This window comes from Schistocerca piceifrons, chromosome 3 (assembly GCF_021461385.2).
Source record: "Schistocerca piceifrons isolate TAMUIC-IGC-003096 chromosome 3, iqSchPice1.1, whole genome shotgun sequence".
NCBI lineage: Eukaryota > Metazoa > Arthropoda > Insecta > Orthoptera > Acrididae > Schistocerca > Schistocerca piceifrons.
Genome location: NC_060140.1, coordinates 187,370,015 through 187,394,162, shown reverse-complemented (window position 1 = coordinate 187,394,162; position 24,148 = coordinate 187,370,015). Strand labels below are relative to the sequence as shown.

The following is a 24,148-nucleotide window of genomic DNA, read 5'->3' as shown; positions in this document are numbered from 1 at the left end:
TTTCTCCTGAGCTCGTAAACTCCTTGATGTTGCCTATCTTCGCGTGGACTACTCAGTTTGTATATTTTACTAATTTTTTTTATAGTTCCACACAACTTCTTCCTCTTTTCTCGATTGATCTGTGTTCAGTTTTTGAAGGCCTATCCACTGTACCAACTTATAACTAAATCTGAGGGGGGTGTGATGGGGAGGTTCCCTTGTTAGTACGTAACTGATGCACTCATAAATGGCAGTTGCTGTTGGTCTCTTGATTATTAGCACTTCAGTCATGTAGAAGAAGTCAGTTTATGGAATAGAATGTACATGTTTTGTTTGTGTATTTGGATGCATAATAATTATTTACATATTACGAAATAGTAGTGTGGCTTAAATATAACAGAAAGAAACATATTCATCCTTGATATTATTCAAGTTACTAATGAAATGTCTTAAGTTTTATGGCAAGGTAAATGTCTTTGTCTTCTATAGTATACATAGTACTAATCTTTAATTTAAAAAATTGTCTGCAGGAGGATCTGATGGTAAAGATTTCAGCTTAGAAGTAAAATTGGCTTTGTTATCTGTCATACGTATTATATATGTGGCAAATGATCAGAGGTTAATTTGGCTGCATATTGAACATCTTCTGAGACACTGAAGAGTAATTAGATTAATTTGTGGCTCTAGAATTACAACTGTGTCCATCACTACTTTTTCTGTTGATTTTTTAATTTTTTTTTGATTATAAATTTACATATTGTGAAAGTTTGTTTTGAAAAGACACCTACAAGATAAATTTGTCTCAGTGTTCTTCTAGTCAAGTTGTGCCACAAACTTCTCTTCTCCCCAATCCTATTCAATACCTCCTCATTAGTTATATGATCTACCCATCTAATCTTCAGCATTCTTCTGTAGCACCACATTTCGAAAGCTTCTATTCTCTTCTTGTCCAAACTAGTTATCGCCCATGTTTTACTTCCATACATGGCTACACTCCATACAATTACTTTCAGAAACAACTTCCTGGCACTTAAATCTATACTCGATGTTAACAAATTTCTCTTCTTCAGAAACACTTTCCTTGCCATTGCCAGTCTACATTTTATATCCTCTCTACTTCGACCACCATCAGTTATTTTGCTCCCTAAATAGCAAAACTCCTTTACTACTTCAAGTGTCTCATTTCCTAATCTAATTCCCCCAGCATCACCCGACTTAATTTGATTACATTCCATTATCCTCATTTTGCTTTTGTTAATGTCCATCTTATATTCTCCTTTCAAGACACTGTCCATTCCATGCAACTGCTCTTCCAAGTCCTTCGCTGTCCCTGACAGAATTACAGTGTCATCGGCAAATCTCAAAGTCTTTATTTATTCTCCGTCTATTTTAATACCTACTCCGAATTTTTCTTTTGTTTCCTTTATTGCTACAACCCTGTCTCACTCCCTTCCCAACCACTGCTTCCCTTTCATGTCCCTCGACTCTTATAACTGCCATCTGGTTTCTGTACAAATTGTAAATAGCCTTTCACTCCCTGTATTTTACCCCTTCTACCTTCAGAATTTGAAAGAGAGTATTCCATCCAACATTGTCAAAAGCTTTCTCTAAGTCTACAAATGCTAGAAACATAGGTTTGGCTTTCGTTAATCTAGCTTCTAAGATAAGTCGTAGGGTCTGTATTGCCTCACGTGTTCCAATATTTCTACAGAATCCAAACTGATCTTCCCCGAGGTCGGCTTCTACCAGTTTTTCTATTTCTCTGTAAAGAATTCGCGTTAGTATTTTGCATCTGTGACATATTAAACTGATTGTTCGGTAATTTTCACATCTGTCAACACCTGCTTTCTTTGGCATTGGAATTATTATGTTCTTCTTGAAGTCTGAGGGTATTTCGCCTGTCTCATACATCTTGCTCACCAGTTTTGTCATGACTGGCTCTCCCAAGGCCGTCAGTAGTTCTAATGGAATGTTGTCTACTCCTGGGGACTTGTTTTGGCTTAGATCTTTCAGTGCTCTGTCAAACTCTTCACGAAGTATCATGTTTCCCATTTCATCTTCATCTGCATCCTCTTCCATTTTCATATTGTCCTCAAGTACATCACCCTTGTATAGACCCTCTGTATACTTCTTCCACCTTTCTGCTTTCCCTTCTTTGCTTCGAACTGGGTTTCCATCTCAGCTCTTGGTGGTTCTCTTTTCTCCAAAAGTCTCTTTAATTTTCCTGTAGGCAGTATCTATCTTATCCGTAGTGAGATAAGCGTCTACATCTTTACATTTGTTCTCTAGCCATCCCAGCTTAGTCGTTTTGCACTTCCTGTCGATGTCATTTTTGAGATGCTTGTATTCCTTTTTGCCTGCTTCATTTATTGCATTTTTATATTTTTCTCCTTTCATCAATTAAATTCAATATTTCTTCTGTTACCCAAGGGTTTCTACTAGCTCTCGTCTTTTTTCCTATTTGATCCTCTGCTGCCTTCACTATTTCATCCCTCAAAGCTACCCATTCTTCTTCTACTGTATTTCTTTCCCCCATTCTTGTCAATTGTTCCCTTATGCTCTCCCTGAAACTCTGTACAACCTCTGGTTCTTTCAGTTTATCTCCTTAAATTCCCACCTTTTTGCAGTTTCTTCAGTTTTAATCTACAATTCATAACCAATAGATTGTGGTCAGAGTCCACATCTGCCCCTGGAAATGTCTTTCAATTTAAAATCTGGTTCCTAAATCTCTGTCTTACCATTATATAACCTATCTGAAACCTGTCAGTGTGTTGCATGTGTACTGTTTTTTGCATTTTGCAATTTTTCCATTTGATAAAGGCCACATATCTAAAATTGCAGTATTGGTTAGCGCAAGTAAATGATTTTACAGTCAAAAGTTGATCATGATATCACATACATTAAATAAATTAGCATCTTATTTTAAACTTACTGTATTATGCCTACCGATATCATTCCCTGATTATGATTAAGCCTTAAGTATTATACTAGTTTGTTCATCACTTGTATAATTCTTACTTTTATCAAACCTGTTTAATTCGATTCTTGTTGTTGTTGTTGTTGTGGTCTTCAGTCCAGAGACCGGTTTGATGCAGTCTCCATGCTACTCTATCCTGTGCAACGTTCTTCATCTCCCAGTACCTACTGCAACCTACATGCTTCTGTATCTGCTTAGTGTATTCATCTCTTGGTCTCCCTCTACGATTTTTACCCTCTACACTGCCCTCCAATACAAAACTGGTGATCCCTTGATGCCTCAGAATATGTCCTACCAAGCGATCCCTTCTTGTAGTCAAGTTGTGCCACAAATTCCTCTTCTCCCCAGTTCTATTCAATACCTCCTCATTAGTTATGTGATCTACCCATTTAATCTTCAACATTCTTCTGTAGCACCACATTTCAAAAGCTTCTATTCTCTTCTTGTCTAAACTATTTACTCCCGGTTTCACTTTCTTACATGGCTACACTCCATACAAATACTTTCAGAAACGACTTCCTGACACTTAAATCTATACTCGATGTTAACAAATTTCTCTTCTTCAAAAATGCTTTTCTTGCCATTGCCAGTCTACATTTTATATCCTCTCTACTTCGACCATCATGTCAAGAAAAGAGTAATAGTTTCTTTGAACAATTTTAATCAACATTTTTGGAACAATGATTAAAAATTTTTAAAAAACTTTTCTTTTTATAATTCAGTCTTGATCACACCACGTATGCTACAAGAACATAGGTGACCGGTTGCGGTCATATTACCTGACCGTCATTAGACCTGTAATTAAACTTAGAAAGTAATAGAAACCTTACTTGATTGACAATAAGATATGACAAAATGTTTATAAGGATAAAATACAATAAGACTTGTTATACCCATGGCATCCTTCGCAGATGATAGGTGGAGCACTCTTCTGAACTGCTGTGGTGTCAACTGGTGCCAGCAAGAGATGGGCATGCGCTTAAATATGAAGATGCTCCACCTACCTCTTCTCCCTCTACCTCACGTCAACCAGTCAGTGTAAAACGGGTTCACATAATCGTCAAAATGTAGAAAAGCAAAGTACAATAATAACATGCAAATAGTTATGTATAAAATATCTCTTTACAACCATGGAACTACTTAAATATTGTATAAAATGTCAATTAAAAGCTTAAAATAACTGTACAGATTATGTATACTCAGTGTGCCCTCTATGGGCTAAGGCTGTACTACGACAATGGTTTCAAAGTCAGCGATGTTGTGAAGGTCTTTGGCATTGCGGCATCATATCGATATGTGAGTTGTGACTCGACTGCAAGTATACACCTATGCTAGAGTCAGTCTGTCTGTCTTATATTAACTTTATTTGGCACTGGAGATATATGTAATAATGGAATGATCAGCTGCAGAGTGGTATGATATTACATACATTTTTTAAAATGTCATAAAACTGATTTATTAAAAATGGAGTTATATTTCATAATATTATTATTGTACTTTGTTTTTCTACGTTTTGACGATTATGTGAACCCGTTTTACACTGATTGGTTGACATGAGGTAGAGGGAGAAGAGGTAGGTGGAGCTTCTTCGTATTTAAGAGTATGCCCGTCACTTGCTGGCACCAGTTGACATCACAGCAGCTGAGAAGAGTGCTCCACATACCATCTTCGAAGGAATCCATGGGTATAACAGGTCTTATTGTATTTTATCCTTATAAGCATTTTGTCATTTTTTATCGTCAGTCTAGTAAGGTTCCTATTACTTTCTAAATTAAATTACAGGTCTGATTATGGTCATGTGAAATGACCGAAACCGGTCACCTATGTTCTTGTAGCATACGTGGTGTGATCAAGACTGAATTTTAAAAAGAAAAATTTATTAATAGTTTCTTTGTTTTGTTGTTTTGAATCATACTTAGGAAAATAAGTCCCTGAGTCTGTTATGGCTCTGTTCAGTGCTTGGTGTTTTAGTGGATGAGTACTGTAATCATATGAAAGTTCCTGAGAAATTAAAACCGTGAACTGGGCTGGGACTTAAACCTGGGATCTATATGTTTTGTGGGCTATACTGTCTGTGTTATCAAAGCCAAAATCATGACCCACCAAATTCCCCACAATATCCTTTCTTCCAGGAGTGCCAGTCCTCAAAATTATGCAGAAAAACTTCTGAGTGGTTTTGTAGGTAGGAGAAAAGATACTGGTCAAAGTAAAGTTGTGAGGTCGGGTTGTAAGTTGTGCTTCGATAGCTCAGTTGATAGAGCACTTTCTAATGAAAAGTAATGGTCACAGGTTTGAGTCACGATCTCCTCACAGTTTTAAGCTGACAGGAAGCTTCAAATCAGCACACACTCCACTGCAGAGGGAAAATTGCTCCTGGAAGTGTAGTCATCCCTCGTGCAGTTTATAAACCACATTGGGGCTATCTTTTGATAGAGGAGTGATGTAAAGAAAGTGTAGAATCACTACTTATTCCATCTTCCAAGACATGCTCATTATTGCTCTGTGTATTTCTTCAGTTTGAACTGTAATTACTAAGATGCCACTATGTGTATAATATAGAATTATCTTCAAAGGAGCAAAGTCTTTGGGTTATTATTTGTAGACAAATAAAATTTTTACTTTTTTAAAAATTTTATTTTATTTGCAAGAGATCAAGTATGAATCACGTGCATTATCCATGTAGTGTAATATGTAAAGTAAATAGGTAGGTTAGCAGATAAAATCACAAACCTAAGTTTCCCTTTTTTTGCTTTAGCACTCCCCTCTCTTTACTGGAGGCAGAAGCTGTGGATATAGGCAATGGAACTGGATCACGACCAGCACGATCCAATCCAATGAACATGCCCATTTCAACTGGAGGAACTCGACCTATAGTACCAGTGTTAATTGAATCAGGATCAAGTAGTATGTCTATTATTCCTAATTTTTTATCTAACTTTGTAAAGTAGCTATTATTCCTTTAGACATGTTGTGTAACATGTACTATATTACATCACTCTGCCTGACACTGACACTTGTCAGAAAGAAAATAATAATAATAAAAATAATATAATAAATGAAATGAAAAGTGTTGGTTTTTCTATTTTACTATAATCAGTGACTAGACTATGGTATTTAACTGCCATCACTGTGCAATAAAGAATAAACATAATAATGTCCTTGGAATGAAACTTTTCATTTGGTTTTTATGGATCGCTTGAAATAACTTGAGACATAACTGATATTCTGTTCTCGGAATTGTACGTTTTTTGAAAATATAAAAGACATGAGCTACTTATTTTTTTGTTCCTCTAGGCAGGGATAAAATTTACTTTGCCATCTTACAGTTTTAAATTAAAATAAGCTGAATGTCACACATGAGACTATTGCTTACAGTTTTTTCTTATGTTTTGTGTATCTTATAGTGTTAATGTGAGGATGATGATACTGGCTCATTGTGCGTACTTTAACTTCTATAAAGACTTTGATTTTTGGGTAATACAAATAAAGTAAATCATCTATTTTTTTCCACGTTAGTGAGCAATAAGAATGATACATAATGTTTACAAACACAATATTCACAGGAAATTCTATATACTGTTCTTAAGGTCGTGAACAAGTTTTCTGCAGCAAGGAATAAGGAACTAGTGTAAATTCAAAAGAAAGTTAAACTTACCTTATAAGCCAATCACAAAGATACCTGCCCAATTAGCTGCATATGTTAGCATGGTGTTTCAGGGATTCCTGCAGGTTTACTGCTCCCTGACTGAATCCTCCCGGCAGTTTAACATTGAAGGCTAGTGTTCCCGGCAGACTGTATGTGGTTTGTCACATCTGACAAGGTGAATACTGGGCTAGTATCCAAGACCCACCTCAGTTACACAATTCTCAAGCATTTAGAAATTGTCCACACATTTCCATATGGGTAACACTACACACAAACAGCTGGTGTGCATATGTTCCCCCAAGGGCAGTAATGGGCTGGTGACATGAAGTGTTCCTGGCCAACCCTTCAGTTAACCTTGCAAATTCTGGTGTAACCATGCCGACCTGCATAGATGTGAGACAAAAGCAAACGAGAGGAGGGGGGCCTGGAAAAGCAAAGCAAATCACAAAAATAATACAGAATCAAGTTAGCAAATAGATGGGTTTCCTGCTAATTTATTTCCATTTATTATGTGTTTAAGCACAAATATAATATAATAATTTAATGATAATTAATTGTTAATATTGTGTACTGAATTAGTTCCTGACATCTACTTGTCTTGTCAGTGTACTCACTCACATTTTTCAGAATTCACCTTCATGATGGAATCTATTGAAATATGTGGATTTTTGTTCAACTTTTTAATTTTTTCTGCAATTCCAGTGTGATAAAGCTCCTCTGTAGTTTAGTGTAATACTTAGTAAAGTGCAGCCTGACCTTTTTTTAATAAACTGGTTATAAATGAAAGAATGAGTTACTAGGAGACTATGAAATTTTGCTGAATTATTGCTTGTTTCTCTTCATCATAGTTTGTTCAGTTGTTTTATTCTTTTCTTGGACAAACAAAGGTTGATGCTTCCAGTAAATTTATTTTTGTACGATGTTTGATTCGAGTTCCCGTTTTCTTATGTGTATAACATATAATTTACAAAACATTTTAGATGTAACAGAAAATAAAAAATATACTATAATTTCATATCTATTTATGGATTTCTGAAAAGTTGCATAGGCTTATGTATTCAGCCAGACAAAAACTTAAAAAATATATACATAAATATATATTAATGTACAGTCTATAAATTATTTAAAATTCAAGTAAAACATCTGTACCTGTTACATTTATACTCCACTCAACAAGCTATCATATATAGTGTCAGCATTAATGCTTCCACCCCTCCCACATCCATCCTCACCAGTATTTTTCCATTTCATTCATTGATGGTACAAAGATAAAAAGTTGGTAGAGCATCTTTAGATATACCTTTAATTTTCTGTATTATTGCTGTTTACCAAAATGTGGAAGAAGTCTTTCAGTGCGTGTGTGTGACAATTTATTCTATCATTTCATACTACTGTTCTTATATGGTGGAAAGTTGTGAGTTATAACTGCAACATCTTGAAGTATTCTATAATGTTGTGAAATAAGTTTTCTTACCTGAAGTTGTTACTACTGATATAATTAACTTGAAATTTTAACTCAGTCACTGTATTGCAGGTAGTTATGAGCAGTCACCAAGATTAATGGAAGTGTATGGTGGAGATGGTGTGGATTCAGATGGTTCTGCAGGTCCTGGTGAAATACAATTAAGAGAAGATCTAGCAGATGCCATGATGGAAAGCCCTGGAGTAGCTATTCGAGACACAGGTAATTTTCAACTTAATTTAATATAATGTATCTTAAGTAAATAGACTGGTGTAGGCTAGTTCTGTAGCACCTGTTGCTGTTCAAGAATTTTTATTTTTAATTTTTAAATTAAGTTGTTTCTTGGAATCATTCTGGATTCAGTAGACTATTGTTGTAGTGTTTATTGAAGTAACTGCCTTCTTTGGTAAATGGCATTACTGAGCAAGAACTAGCCAGAGACAGGTTTACTAAATGTCAAGTGTTCCAAATTTCTACAGTCATGTGCATCATGTAATTAAAATAGATTCAGAAATGTATTCTGTTATTGTTTTGTAATGCGTAGTACAACTAAATAGTTTAGTCATTATAAATTTTCTAGATTGAAAATTGTGTTTTCCATTATTAACAACAATTTAGAAACACCTGCCTCTGGCTTTTTCTTTGTTCAAAGGAAGAAGAATGGTCGTTGGAAACAGAAGCAGCCCCATAGGCAAGAGATGTTCAATTCCCGTCGAAAAAATTGTGAACCCTGTGGGAACAGTTATAACAGTGTCCGTGCCTTCGGATGAGGAAGGAACCACCATGGTGTCATATAAATCAGTGAGGAACGTGAATAACAGTGGCTCTGAGGAAGAAAATATCATGCATTGGCCAACAATAGTGAAGCCTAATGTTCATGAAGTAGGCGCTTGCATTAATGATGCAGTTGTTGCTGTGGGTAATATGACTACGGACAGGGTTAACTGCAAGAAAAGTAAACAAGAGAATCTTTCATGTGCATCTACTGAGAAAAATTGTTTGCAAATGAGAGTACATCTGTCTGATAAAACATGTTTGGAAAATGAATTGTTGATGAGAGATGTGGTTAAGTCAACAAATAACAAAAAATCAAAGTTGAAACAAGAATCTACAAAACAAGAAAGAAACCTTATAGCTGGTAGTCAAAAAAAGGAAAAAAATCACAAGCGAATAAACTTAGATAGTATCACAGAAAGACAAATGAACACTGATAGCATGGATTTTAATATGAAATCAAAGAAAAATTGTGTGATGGATTCTCATACTACATCAAAATATTGTAATGAAGAATGTAGTCAAACTATTGAGATGTTGGAAGTTACAGATACTGACAGTCCTGCCTTGGAGAATGTAAAAACAAACATTGTTGCTAAAAAAGAAAATGAGACCTCTGATGCAAGGAAAAAAAATTCAGAGACAACTCAAAATAGACAGGCAACTGAAGAAGTTAATGATTCATATCTTGCACCTGTAAAGCAAGAAGATATTTTGGTACATAGCAGTAAAGAGGAATATTTTTGTAACTTAAAATCACAGATACAGCTTGAAAACAAGTCCACACTTCCAAGTTTAGATTTAAGAAATTCAAGTTTTGGTGATATTCACAGTTCTGTTTCTACATTCAAAACAGAATTCAGCAGCAGTGTTGGGCCTTCTGCTGCCAAAGTAGGTTCTCGTAAAAGCCACACTGATTCCACAAAGACAGAAACTGAGTCTCAGGTGTTAAATCTGGAGGACAGAAATATTTCAACTAATAAAACTGTGGAAGTTCCTTCTCCAAAGTTATGGAGCAAAATTGTAGCTACACCTCCCAAAGATAAGCAATACTGTCAGCCAGGTAAATCAGATAGTTCAGGCTCGTCTACAAAATTAGAAAACAGTGACAGCACTACAGGGGAAGCAGTTTCTTTAAAAGCAGAAAAATGTGATTTCACAAATAGTTCACCACCACCTCAAAAGAGTTGGTCCCCAGTTTCTAATGTCAAAGAAATAAATACTGAAATTCTAACTCCAGATGGAATTACACAGAAGCAACTGGTATCCAATAACTCACACTTTGAAGATATTTCTGATCATACCTTCAAGAAGAAAGTTGTCACAACTTCTTTATCTCTTATTGACACTTCAGAATCTATAGATGATAGTATCACAATAAGAGATGATTACAATGATTGTGTAAAAGAGCCATCAGGGCTGGTCCCAGATAATTTGGAAAAAACACTCTTTCCCCATAAGATTGATTCCCAGGTTGAATCAGTGTCAGAGAGTGTAATTTTTAATGACGATGAAGTGGGAAGTGATACTGGAAATACTTCTTCACAGTCAATAAAGAAAAGTCGCCGGTCTAAGAAAAAGAGAAGATAACTGAAGGAAAAGTAATAATGAAAAATTCTATTATAGTGTCTGACTTCGATCTTGAGGTTGTGAAAGCTAAACTTGCAGTTAGCCAAATCTGAACTGAGATTACATTAGTCAGATAAGTACAGTGCCTAGGCAATAATGTCAGTTTAGTTGATAGATTTTTATTATTATTTATTTGTTGCTATGTACTTGCAAGTGCTTGTACATTAAACAATGATATATTATGTGGCTGTCCACTTGACAAAGAATGTGTGAGTTTATTCATGATGACTGTTGTATCTAATACAATACTCATTTGTAAAATAATTGTTTTTGCAGACAATGCAGAGTAGTTAGTCACTATATTTATTTTAATGTAGAAATATGTTTCACTATCACTCATTGCAGTATTATTGCCATATTTATTTACAGGCAGCTCTATGAAATATTTACTTTAAAAGTAACGTCTTGTTTGACATCTTGACAAAAAAAATTATTTTTATTCGAGCTTCACTAAGTGAACTTTAATAATGTTACTTTTACTTTGCTGAATTTGATTTCATTAGTTGAATCAGTTTGTTGGATTTTATTCCATATTTGTGATATTACATTATTGTTATGTGCTAGTATATAATGGATTTAGGAAATTTATTACTGTACAACAAGAAGATTCTGATATCTAAATCTCTCTGTCTATGTGACAAACCAACAAAATCTGTGATCATGTAAGTTCATGATATTCAGTAAGAGAAGTATGCATGTGTGTGTGCTCTTAAACTGTTATCTTGTATAAGATGTGTTCATTGTATCATCTATGATATAAGTGGTGAATCTTATTTTCTTTGTCGTCTTAAACATGCCCATAGTCAGTAAGAGATTAATTTAGTTTGGAACCTACAGGATAATGCCTAAAATTTCTACTTGCACTCTGAGCAAGTCATCCAAAAGTTTTGTGTGCCAAAATTTTTTATTCCTGAGTAATATACATGAGAGAGATTCAAGCACATTTGGTAAGCACTGAAACTTGTGATACATGACAGGAAATGGAGAAAATAATATCATGAGGAAACATAGTTGTAGCAGTTTCATAATTACATAATTGTGTACTATTGTAATACTGACATGCAGCAGTATAGAGGGTACAAAATTTTTGTACTCTTCACTGGAGTATGTGCTGTGTGACAAGTCCCGACTGCTGAATTAGCTATCAGGATTTTGATGTACATATGTTGCCTGTGGGCAGTTCTTTTCCAAACAATTCAGTCAAGTTTGCCTCATGGGTAGTGCAAGCTTCTCGTTTTTATAGTGAAAGCTCCAACTTTTAGATTGTACATGTGGCTGTTTAGATGGTCCATGAAAGACGGTGTTCAAGTTTGAGTCCCAGGCTGGACACAATTTTCTTGCAACTGTGTAACAAGATGTTATTGATGTACAGAAATTTATGAAAGCATGAACTGATGGGTCAGAAATAAATTTTATCATTGCTGTAGTCTGTCACAAGAATCTCATTAATATTACAGTACAAAAACATATTTTTATAGGTCCCCATATTTCAACAGATAAAAGAATTTTTGAAGTGTGTGGACAGTTTTCACTTCTGGACATATTTCTTGATGTATATTTAGAGTCATTCATATTCTTAGTGGCTGGAACATGCACAATTATTGTGTGAAATGCTCTCTAATGTGCAATGCAAAAGACATTGTTGAAGTTCTGGTTTTAGTATTTCTTATATATTCATTCTTCGATGAATGAGTGAAGCTACAGCACCAAAAATTAGCTAAAATTGCACTAGTTTCTAGGATATTCTGCCCATGAGCAGAACTGGATGAACTATGCTTATGATATCATTTTCATTATCTTCAACTTAGATAAACATCTTTTGCATCTCTCTCCATATCTCACTGGGATGTTGCTGGTTTAAAGCCACCTAATTAAACTTTGCCTTTTTATTTTTGGAAAAAAATAAAGAGCAGTTAGTTTTTGCCTATAGTCTTTTATAGGGAACTGGAACCTACAGTAAGTAGGAAATCAAGTAATTATAAAATCAAAAGCCTGTCTGCAACTGTGTGGCCCCAAACGTAATGAACACATTTGAGAATTCTTATTACAGGGTCAGATTTTTTTCCTAAACTAATAATAATGTTTACCAAAATAAACTAAACAAGATTAAAAAGGAGAAAATGGTAAAAATGTAAGGTAAAATATCACAGAAAGTACAAATGAATGTTAAAAGTAGAACAGCAGAAAATGGGAGCCTGTGAAGTGTAGGAAATGCAACCAAAAGGAAATAAATAGTAATAATAATAATAATAATAATAACAGTAACACTAGATAGAAGTAGTGCTGAGCTGCAAACAGGCTTGTAGAAACAGCTGACGAACAGCTACTCTTGGACAAAGTCAGTTTAGAGTGGTAGAATGCAGCTCTGGCAGTCATCAGTGGTTGTGTGTGTGTGTGTGTGTGTGTGTGTGTGTGTGTGTGTGTGTGTGTGTGTGAGAGAGAGAGAGAGAGAGAGAGAGAGAGAGAGAGAGAGAGAGAGAGAGAGAGCGAGCACTATGAAGGATGTTGTCCAGAAGCTTAGCTGTTAGTCACCCTTTTCGGCATCTCAGTCTGCCGCTCATTGCGCCTTCTATTTGGTGTGTAATGATGTATATTAACATGCGTAACTTTATTCCAGCGAAACAAACTAACATATAGTTGTACTGCTGGTTGCTGGTGTCCAAATGGCACAATGCTTCAGCGATTGATCCTGTCACTATCATCAGGTGCACCGATGAACTTACTTCCTGGTAACTTGAGGGCAGTGGGAGGGGAAAGGATCAAGCATACTCATGTCACCACCACCATCCACCCCTCCCACTCATTGTTTCATCTGTTGTCCCCTACAAGAGGTGCACTGATATATCAACTCCTGTAGTATGTAGCATTTCATAGTGCTGGTACACTGGCTTGCTTCTGGGACCAGTTGGCACACAGAGCAATGGGCAGGCACCCTGAGCCACCAAGTAGTCATTTCATCAGCATGCCTGATGATGACAACAGAGTTGCTCATAAAAGTATTGTGCCCTTTGTACACTTAACAACCAGCAGAACACCCATATATTATTTCAATATAAAGTCCACTGGGAGAAGCTGAACAATCACATATTCCAGCCTTGATTTTCCAGTGATTGAATATTAAAATTATTAGAGTGTAGGTGTATGTTCTGTGTGAGATATCAAAAGTATTGGAAGATCCAGATAACACCAGAGAACAGAGTCAATATGTTACATAAAACATTTAGGCATTAATAACATACATACAGTTGCAGAGTTAGTTGGAGAAACAGGCAACCATCCATGCATTAAAGTTCAAATGCGTCCTGTAGGCAAGTTTTTTTTGGGACGAAAGCAATTAAAATTGCCCTGTTTTAATGTTTAACATGATATGTCAAAACACAGCATATTCCTGGGAAATTCACAGTTAACAGTAGTAGCATAGAAAAAAATGTAGCCAAATAAACAATTTTGTGCATATCTCATTAGTTTTTTGTAACAGTAGATTTTTCAATATTATGCACTGTCTTAAGTTATAAAAATTCTTTATTTTTATTTGCTGTGGATTGACAAAACAATAATGTCGGTTCTTACACAGTATCTTTATTGACCAGTCACAGTTAAACTAGTTTTACACATTGCTGTTACTGTTTCTGAAATAAAATGTCTTCGTGAAATAGCCAGTACTGAAAATCAGTCAATTACATTCTTTCATACCACAGGCATTCACATAAATTCTTCAAAGTTTGTGGTAGATATGTGTAGTGAAGTAAAAGTAGGGTTTGAATCTTTCCAGTCTTAACAGCCCTGGTAGTAGATAAAAAAGATGATGATTGTGTCATAAAAAATCATCCGCTTCTTCCAACCAGTTTCCATCAGCTCAAATAAATACCTGTTTACTGTCTTTTTATTCAGTCCCTTCTCTTATTCACCAGTATTTCTAGTATCAAGGAGACCCAACCAGAAGATATCTGGAATGGGTGCAACGATCACTCTATCAGACCCTTGTAAGCAGCTGACCTCACGTTTTCATAGATATGTGTAGCATAGTTCCCAGTAAAACACTTCCTTCCTCATTCTGAGTTTTGTGCAAACAATTCAATTTATATCTGGATTATTGTTGTTGAATCATCACACATTCAGGGGATAAATGAGACAAAAATGAGGGTAAGGCTGTAAATACTGAAACTTTATTCAAGTAATGAATTAATAATTAATTATTAAAATATTATAAAAAATGATGGCATAATTTTATGATGTTTTCTAGGTAACTGACTTTCAAGCCACTTTTATGTGTCTATAATATTATGAAAAGGATAGATTGCTACTCACTGTAAAGATCACAGGTAGAGATGCAGACAGATTCAACAAAAAGACTGTTACATAGTTAGTTTTTGAACAAAGCCTTCTTCAGAAAAGAAAACACCCACATCAGACCAGTCCAAGACGCCAGAAATGGCAGTCGTGTGTGTGTGTGTGTGTGTGTGTGTGTGTGTGTGTGTGTGTGTGTGTGTGTGTCCTTTTCTGAAGAAGGCTTTGGTGGAAAGCTAAATGTCGAACAGTCTTTTTGTTGTGCCCGTGTGTTGTCTTGATGATGAGTTAGTAGCAATCGGTTCATTTCCTGATATTGTTGATAATCCAATGTGGAGTTTCCATGGTTTTACTTTTACATCTCTGTTGTCCAGTGAGAAGATGTACCTTTATTTTAATTGTTATTCAAAGGAGAAATGACTGGATGGCATAATTCAGGTTCCAAAACTAATGTGGCTAACTGTGCTTCTTATTTTTAAGCCAATAGCAAGAAATCTTTCAATAACTGACTTTAGTATTTTAGTTATTTGTAGTTTAAATTGTCTCAGTGTGGTATTCACTATTTTCTGGTGTGTTTTGCATGAGCTATTGCCAGTCCCTGAGACATCACTTATTTTTTCTTCTGTATAACACTTATTTGTCTGTAGTGGAGTCCACTAATAGTAGGTAGGCACTCACATAGCCATGTCTTACCAATTATTTTAATTAAGTCTGTAGCAGATGCCATCTCTGATTCTGCAATTGTCAGCTATCTTAAGGGAGAAAAGCCATTTGAGGAAGATCTCTTAATCATACAGACTTGGTCTGTGTCTATTTTTTGAAGTGCTTGAATATTTTGCTTCTGAGACTAATATGGGGAGCCAGCATAACATTTGTTTAGACCAATGTGAAAGATTAGCTAAAAACTCCTGTTAAGTTGGCTGTGTTACTAGACCAACAATGGCTAATCTGGCATGTTAGTTCATTCTTACCTGATTCGCCTCCATGTCTGTTATGCAAAGCATTGCAGGACTTGTAAGCATAACATCTATTGCAGAAAATTTAGTTCTGTTTCTATGTTCATAGCGAAACATAAAAAATATGTTAGCAGTGTTTTTATGAACTACTTACAATGTGGGTCCAAGGCTTCTATAAATTTTTAAATGATATCATTTTTGCTTTTAGCTATAACTGCTTTATTGTGCTACAGCAGTTTCAACTTTTTTGCCATTTTCAAGCCTCTACAAAGACATATCCAGCATTTTGTTATTTCTTTGTAGATGCTTGAAAATAGAACAAAACCTAAAATTGTAATAATGCAACAAAACAGTTAAGCTAGAACAAAAAAAATGATGTAATTTAAAGAACAATGTTTTTGTGCAAGAGAAACATTTACTTAACTGATAAGTAAATAGATGTACAGGGACAGAATAACAAGGTGTCTAGTTGTTGCAGGAAACAATTAGTAACTCCAAACCCTGGATCACAAATAACAGAAGAATCAGAAAATTACTGCAAAGTAACGATGGATTAACACCTAACACTCAAATTTCAGAGTTCTACTACTAGTAGAGTTGGGTAAATTCATATGCTAAGAACCCTGTGTGATACTCAGCCACACCATTAGGAGAAATTCATTTCCTTGCCTACACAAACTTGAAATTTAGCCTACGAATCATACAAGTTTAAATTGGAAGGGGGTATGTTGTCAAACCCTACCAACCCAAGAATTTTTTTACAGTGATAGGATTTAAGTGGACTATATTTTGTTTAATCAGTATCACATCATTTTACATATTACACTGAATTACAGAGCAGACACTAATAATAATGAGCTGTTGATTAGCAATAGCTCAAAGATAGCATCTAAACTCAGCTGAAATTAAAAGTCAAAATAGAAACATAAATATCTGCAGAAAAAAGTGAGAAAACTGTGAGATGCAAGAAAAAGTTATAATCTTGAGAGGAAGGACAAACACTGGCACAGATACAGATATAGAATGATGATGAATGAAACAAAATAGAAAATAGTTGGAAAATAGGCAATGGAAGAATTGGAGAAATGATGGAAAAAGGGCTTAGAGTAAATGAAAATCAAGAAACCGGCAAGAGCCACGTAAATTATGCAGAGCTAATTCCAATCTGTAGTGTTTTGTAGTAATGGTTTTATGAAGGTAATTCCCATTGGTCAAACAAGAATGTATGGTCTTAATAATTTGTTTGTTAACAAGCAACACTGGAAGTACTAGATTCTAGCTTGTATTACTTCTAGTGTTCTAAAATTTGAATCATGATCAGTACTTTTTTGATTTAGCACTTACTGCCTCATCTGATCTGTGAGTTTGGAGTGCAGTAGCACAGTTGCTAAGACACTGGACTATACTCAGAAGGCATGGGACTAAAAAATCACTATGCAGGTGTAGGGTGTCCACAGTTTTCTTAAATCAATTAAGGCAAATATCCAGACAATGAAATGTACAAAACTGGTTTCCCACCCCATTCTTGTCCTATCTGTGCTTGTAACTCATCTCTAATGACCTCATTGATGACAGGACATTAAATTGCAATCTGCATGAAGCACAGAAAAAATGTGAAAACTGGGAATGAAACTGTATTTAACTTTTTGTGTTTGTCAGCGGTGCAACACTTGTTCCTGTTTTGGCAGCTAATGAGCAGTTTTAAATTTCTCTCTGAATGTACACACTCCATGCTCAATCAATCAGTATCCTGTTCAAAGTGATGAATCAGAGTTTCACCTATGGAGACTATTCTTTTCAAGAAAAACATTAACATTACCCCACTTCCCATGAACTTTCACATATCCTTCTGACACAAATCATTAAACACTATTCCTCATAATAATAAATTCATATGCATACTTGCCATTTCATCATTCATTACCTATTGAGCCATCAGAATCGTAGAATAGTCGTGTTGACATGTTGAATATGCCACCTCATAGTGACACACACACACACACACACACACACACACACACACACACACACACACACACACACACACACACACATTAACGGTGGCTTTTACCTAGCTTTTTGGGTAACATTTCATCTGTGTCATCACTGTTAATTCACGAGGTAATGTAAACTGTGGTCATGAAGTAATATTAAGTTGGACATCCCTTAAAGAGATGGCATGAACAATTCTGAGGCAGAACAGTTTGATAGCCTAATCCTTGAAGAAGATAATGATGATGATGGTGAAGTGATATTTGAGAAATAAATAATGTAGCCAGCCTTCATGGACATTGAATGGTCTTCATAAATAAAATATCGTACTTTATTTTTAATGATGTGTTTCCGGGTGTTCTACCAAGTTTTTTTACGTTTTATGCAAACCACTTCAATGACCAACCCATCCGTCTTCTTCATGTGCTGTTATTGTACTTGCTGCTTGGATTTCATTCAGACTTTGAACTATTGTTGGACTCACACCACTATTTATAGTGGTGTTTGATTTCTGGCACCCACTGTGCAGTATGATACTCTTCTGTCTCTCAGGGCTCTCAGTGATATTCTGTGAAGCACAAATTCTCTCAGTGTTTTCCAGCTCTTGTGAATGTGATAACCAGTGAAATCTTAATAAAATTAGTGCCAGACTCCAAGCATTGTATAAATTGAAACCTCCATATCTGTTTATTTGTTTTCTGAAATATTTATTTCCACAGACTCCTTGATTATGCTGTCTCAGAAACTTGGCATTAGTGTCATTATGCTGCTCTTATCATATTCTATTTCATGATGATATTGAAGTCACTGTTCAGCGACAGTTGATTTACTTGGTTGTCTAGTCAGGTGTGTTGCAGATGTTCCCCATATCTCTCCTTGACTGTTCTTAAAAACTGTATTGTATTTCATACAATTCGGGATGGGCTTGTAATTTGAATGCTTGGTTGTGTGAAAGTGCCATGAAGCTAGTGTGTGTGTGTGTGTGTGTGTGTGTGTGTGTGAGGGTCAGGGTGCATGTGCATAGGCTTGCATATGCTCGTGTGGATGTAAAACAGAATTTTCTGAGTTACCACACTTTCATCAAATTGAAATCCACCAGTACTCATAAATTTTGAAAGCTAAGATAATACATAAGCTACATTAAATTGTGCATGGATATGTTTTCCTGATCTGACTTTTATGGCTTGTATACTGCTCTGACAATATATAAATACTTTTTTTATGATTTTGAGGTTCATTCTCTGGGCTGCCTGTTTGTGTGAAACTAATAACTTATCTGAGGATTTGGCACAATTTTTTCATGCATTATATTTTATGTTTAGATGAGAAATAATCTGTGCTGTAGTCTTAGAAAATGCAGTTTTTAAATTATTTTTTAACATGTTTTAATTCTCTCTCTCTCTCTCTCTCTCACTCTCTCTCACTCTCTCACTGCTTTTCTATTTCTCTCTTTTTCCTGCCCTCAATTTCTTGATAATGCTAGTCTTGTTGGTGCTAAGGAATTTTGTTCCAAACTGCATACTTATGACAAATAATTTTTTAACCTTTATTGTTTAATGTTACTTTTTTTGAGACCTCGATGTTGTAAGTGTCTTGAAACTGTTATACATTTTAAAAATAAGTGCTTGAATGACTTTTATTATTTTCTGTTAGTTCTGAAATATTTTCAGATGAATTTTATTTTACTGGAAGATTTCTGTGCAATTGATTTTTGTAGTTAGTATTCCTATTCATCTACAATAAATGTTTGACGAAGTAATGAGGTATAATTTTTCTTCCCTCAGTTGTGTTCACCTTTATAAATGTCATGTTGATATTTTTTTGTAACGTAGTGTATCACTTCAGGTAGTATTTCTAAGAAAAATGGAAGAACTGAGAGTTTATCTGGTTCAAGAAACATCCAGGAACTTCCGAAAAAATGAAACAAACGTAAGATTTTGTTCTGTATATTCCCACTAGTGTCAAGTATGTATTTCTGCCGTGTTCCTCATAATTCACCTATAGCTTCTCTTTTATCTTTTGGAGAAATTGTATGCACTTCTTATTTCCCTCATTTTCTCTCAGTTTGCAACAGTGCATTGTCTTAAAACGTTTTCCCCTTGGCCAATATTTTTTACCTCTCAACGGAAGATGATGAAATAAAATAGTGTAAATGAGAAACATAAGGTTAACTTCAACGTTTGGAAACAATGAAAAGTTTTCTGCTGTTGCTCTGTAAAAAATCAGGCAGCCTATTTGGTTGTAGTTATCACTTAGTTTGTAAATCAGAAAGATATAAATTGCTAATTATGCTTCAGTACCTGTAACAGATATAATTACGACATTCTCACTGTGGTAAAACTCTCTCTACACTGCTTTTTTATGTGTGATAATAATAGTAATCTCCCCCCCCCCCCTCCCCCCCCCCTGCCAATGAATCATGGGCCTTCTTTCAAATTCTAAAAGTGGCAGAGGTAAAATACAGGGAGTGAAAGGCTATTTACAATTTGTACAGAAACAAGACGGCAGTTATAAGAGTCGAGGGGCATGAAAGGGAAGCAGCAGTTGGAAAGGGAGTGAAACAGGGTTGTAGCCTCTCCCCGATGTTATTCAATCTGTATATTGAGTAAGCACTAAAGGAAACAAAAGAAAAATTCAGAGTAGGTATTAAAATCCATGGAGAAGAAATAAAACTTTAAGGTTCGCCGATGACATTGTACGAGGGCAGTTCAATAAGTAATGCAACACATTTTTTTTCTCGGCCAATTTTCGTTGAAAAAACCGGAAATTTCTTGTGGAATATTTTCAAACATTCCCGCTTCGTCTCGTATAGTTTCATTGACTTCTGACAGGTGGCAGCGCTGTACGGAGCTGTTAAAATGGCGTCTGTAACTGATGTGCGTTGCAAACAACGGGCAGTGATCGAGTTTCTTTTGGCGGAAAACCCTGGGCATCTCAGATATTCATAGGCGCTTGCAGAATGTCTACGGTGATCTGGCAGTGGACAAAAGCACGGTGAGTCGTTGGGCAAAGCGTGTGTCATCATCGCCGCAAGGTCAAGCAAGACTGTCTGATCTCCCGCGTGCGGGCCGGCCGTGCACAGCTGTGACCCCTGCAATGGCGGAGCGTGCGAACACATTCGTTCGAGATGATCAACGGATCACCATCAAACAACTCAGTGCTCAACTTGACATCTCTGTTGGTAGTGCTGTCACAATTGTTACCAGTTGGGATATTCAAAGGTTTGTTCCCGCTGGGTCCCTCGTTGTCTAACCGAACACCATAAAGAGCAAAGGAGAACCATCTGTGCGGAATTGCTTGCTCGTCATGTGGCTGAGGGTGACAATTTCTTGTCAAAGATTGTTACAGGCGATGAAACATGGGTTCATCACTTCGAACCTGAAACAAAACGGCAATCAATGGAGTGGCACCACACCCACTCCCCTACCAAGAAAAAGTTTAAAGCCATACCCTCAGCCGGTAAAGTCATGGTTACAGTCTTCTGGGATGCTGAAGGGGTTATTCTGTTCGATGTCCTTCCCCATGGTCAAACGATCAACTCTGAAGTGTATTGTGCTACTCTTCAGAAATTGAAGAAACATCTTCAGCGTGTTCGTAGGCACAAAAATCTGAACGAACTTCTCCTTCTTCATCACAACGCAAGACCTCACACAAGTCTTCGCACCCAAGAGGAGCTCACAAAACTTCAGTGGACTGTTCTTCCTCACGCACCCTACAGCCCCGATCTTGCACCATCGGATTTTCATATGTTTGGCCCAATGTAGGACGCAATCCGTGGGAGGCACTACGCGGATGATGATGAAGTTATTGATGCAGTACGACGTTGGCTCCGACATCGACCAGTGGAATGGTACCGTGCAGGCATACAGGCCCTCATTTCAAGGTGGCGTAAGGCCGTAGCATTGAATGGAGATTACGTTGAAAAATAGTGTTGTGTAGCTAAAAGATTGGGGAATAACCTGGTGTATTTCAATGCTGAATAAAACAACCTCTGTTTCAGAAAAAAAAGTGTTGCATTACTTATTGAACTGCCCTCGTAATTCTGTCAGAGACAGCAAAGGACTTGGAAGAGCAGTTGAATGGAATGGACAGTGTCTTGTAAGGAGGATATAAGATGAACATCAACAAAAGCAAAACGAGGATAATGGAATGTAGTCGAGTTAACTCTGGTGATGCTGAGGGAATTAGATTAGGAAATGAGACACTTAAAGTAGTAAAGGAGTTTTGCTATTTGGGGAGCAAAATAACTGATGATGGTCGAAGTAGAGAGGATATAAAATGTAGACTGGCAATGGCAAGGAAAGTGTTTCTGAAGAAGAGAAATTTGTTAACATCGAGTATAGATTTAAGTGTCAGGAAGTTGTTTATGAAAGTATTTGTATGGAGTGTAGCCATGTATGGAGGTAAAACATGGACGATAACTGGTTTGGACAAGAAGAGAATAGAAGCTTTCAAAATGTGGTGCTACAGAAGAATGCTGAAGATTAGATGGGTAGATCACATAACTAATGAGGAGGTTTTGAATAGAATTGGGGAGAAGAGGAGTTTGTGGCACAACTTGACAAGAAGAAGGGACCGGTTGGTAGGACATGTTCTGATGCATCAAGGGATCACAAAATTAGCATTGGAGGGCAGCGTGGAGGGTAAAAATCGTAGAGGGAGACCAAGAGATGAATACACTAAGCAGATTCAGAAGGATGTAGGTTGCAGTAAGTACTGGGAGATGAAGAAGCTTGCACAGGATAGAGTAGCATGGAGAACTGCATCAAACCAGTCTCAGGACTGAAGACCACAACAACAACAACAATAACAATAATAATATAGATTTTATTGTCTTTAAGCCATTACAGCAATTGACAACATCAGATGGAGATACAATTTGCAATAGGGTGACAAAGTATTGACTACTGAAATATTTTAGCTTATTTTACAATACATGTACAGTGGGTCATCTATTGGATTACTGCATTTTACAATTCAAGAATTCATTGATGTCATAGAATGGGTGGGCAATTAACCATACATGCAATCTTTCTTTGAATGTATGTTCAGGAAGATCCTGTATAACATATGGGAGCTTATTAAATAGTTTGTACCCTGTGACTTCATAGCTATTTATTGATTTTGATCATCTGTGGTAAGGTGTGTGTATGTGTTTGATGCTTCTTGTATTGTAACAGTGTAAATTTTCTCTACATTTCACATCTTGTAGGTTCTTCTTCATATAGATTAAGACATTGTATACATAGAGGTTTATTATTGTCATAATTTTTTTTTCTGTAAATAAGGGTTTGCAGTGAGCCTTATATGAAGAATTTGAAATTATCCTAATGGCTTTCTTCTGCAATAATATGATGTATATGGCTACAATTACCCCACAAGATAATACCATAGGATATTATACTTTGGAAAATGCAAAAAAGATGATCTGACGTATGTTTCGGGTACACAGTTTCTGAGTTGTCTTAATAAATAAATTACTCTAGATAGCTTACTACTAATATAGTTTATATGTTGGCCCCAGGATAACTTTTCCTCTAAATAAACTCCCAGGAATTTAACAGAACTAGGGTCATCAGATAGTGGCTTGTCTCTTAGAGTGAAGATTATCTGCTGAGTTTTATTTTCATTTAGCAAGAAGCCATTTGCTCTGAATCAATATGCTGTGTGAGTGAGTGTGTTTTAGCACAGGTTTTTAGATCTTTAAGATAGTTACTGCTATGTAGAAAAGTTGTACCATCTGCATACAATACAGTGGTGGATCTAATAAACAAGGGGAGGTCGTTGATCATTATCAGAAACAGTAAGGGGCCCAGTACAGATCCCTGTGGCACACTACTTTAACATTTTCTATGTTTGACATTTCCTTACCAACACAAACTACCTGTTTACAGTTATTGATACAAGCTTTTAATAGCGTCAGACTGTTTTGTTTGATGCTGTAGAATTCTAGTTTCTCTGGTAGCGATGTGTGCTCAACACAGTCGAAGGCCTTGTTTAGCTAGGTCACAGAATGAGACCTGAGCAAAGCCTTTGGCCTCAAAAACTTTGAGGATGTAACTGACTACTGTGTCAATTTCATCAATGGTTGGCAGACTCTTCCTAAACCCATATTGTGTAACATTAATTATTCTTAGGCTCTCAAAGTAAGATGATAATTGTTGGTACATGATGCATTCTGTTACCTTTGCAGGTACTATTGAAATAGGCCTATAACGAGATGGAGAGTCTTTATCTCCCTTTTTATATACTGGGGTGATCTTAGAGAGTTTTAATTCATCAGGAAAATATCCCTCAAGTTAGCACTTGTTTATGCAATGGATTAAAGGGTACAGAATGCAATTCACACTTTTTTTAGCAGGTTGCATGATATGTCATACATATCTAAGCTATCAGATGATTTCAGTTGTTTTATGACCCCTTGTACAAATCTAGGCGATACTTTG

The 24,148-nt window shown here is 36.0% G+C and overlaps 1 protein-coding gene across 1 annotated transcript in view; it reads left to right on the top strand.

The window, feature by feature from the left end:
- LOC124787834 (breast carcinoma-amplified sequence 3 homolog) overlaps nt 1-10,635 on the top strand; it is a 117,020-nt gene extending 106,385 nt beyond the window's left edge. The window contains exons 10-12 of the mRNA XM_047254775.1: nt 5,712-5,860; nt 8,137-8,286; nt 8,717-10,635. Coding sequence (XP_047110731.1) covers nt 5,712-5,860; nt 8,137-8,286; nt 8,717-10,428 — 2,011 coding nt within the window. The 3' untranslated portion in view covers nt 10,429-10,635. The remainder of the gene's footprint in view (nt 1-5,711; nt 5,861-8,136; nt 8,287-8,716) is intronic.
- Nucleotides 10,636-24,148: the final 13,513 nt, after the last annotated feature.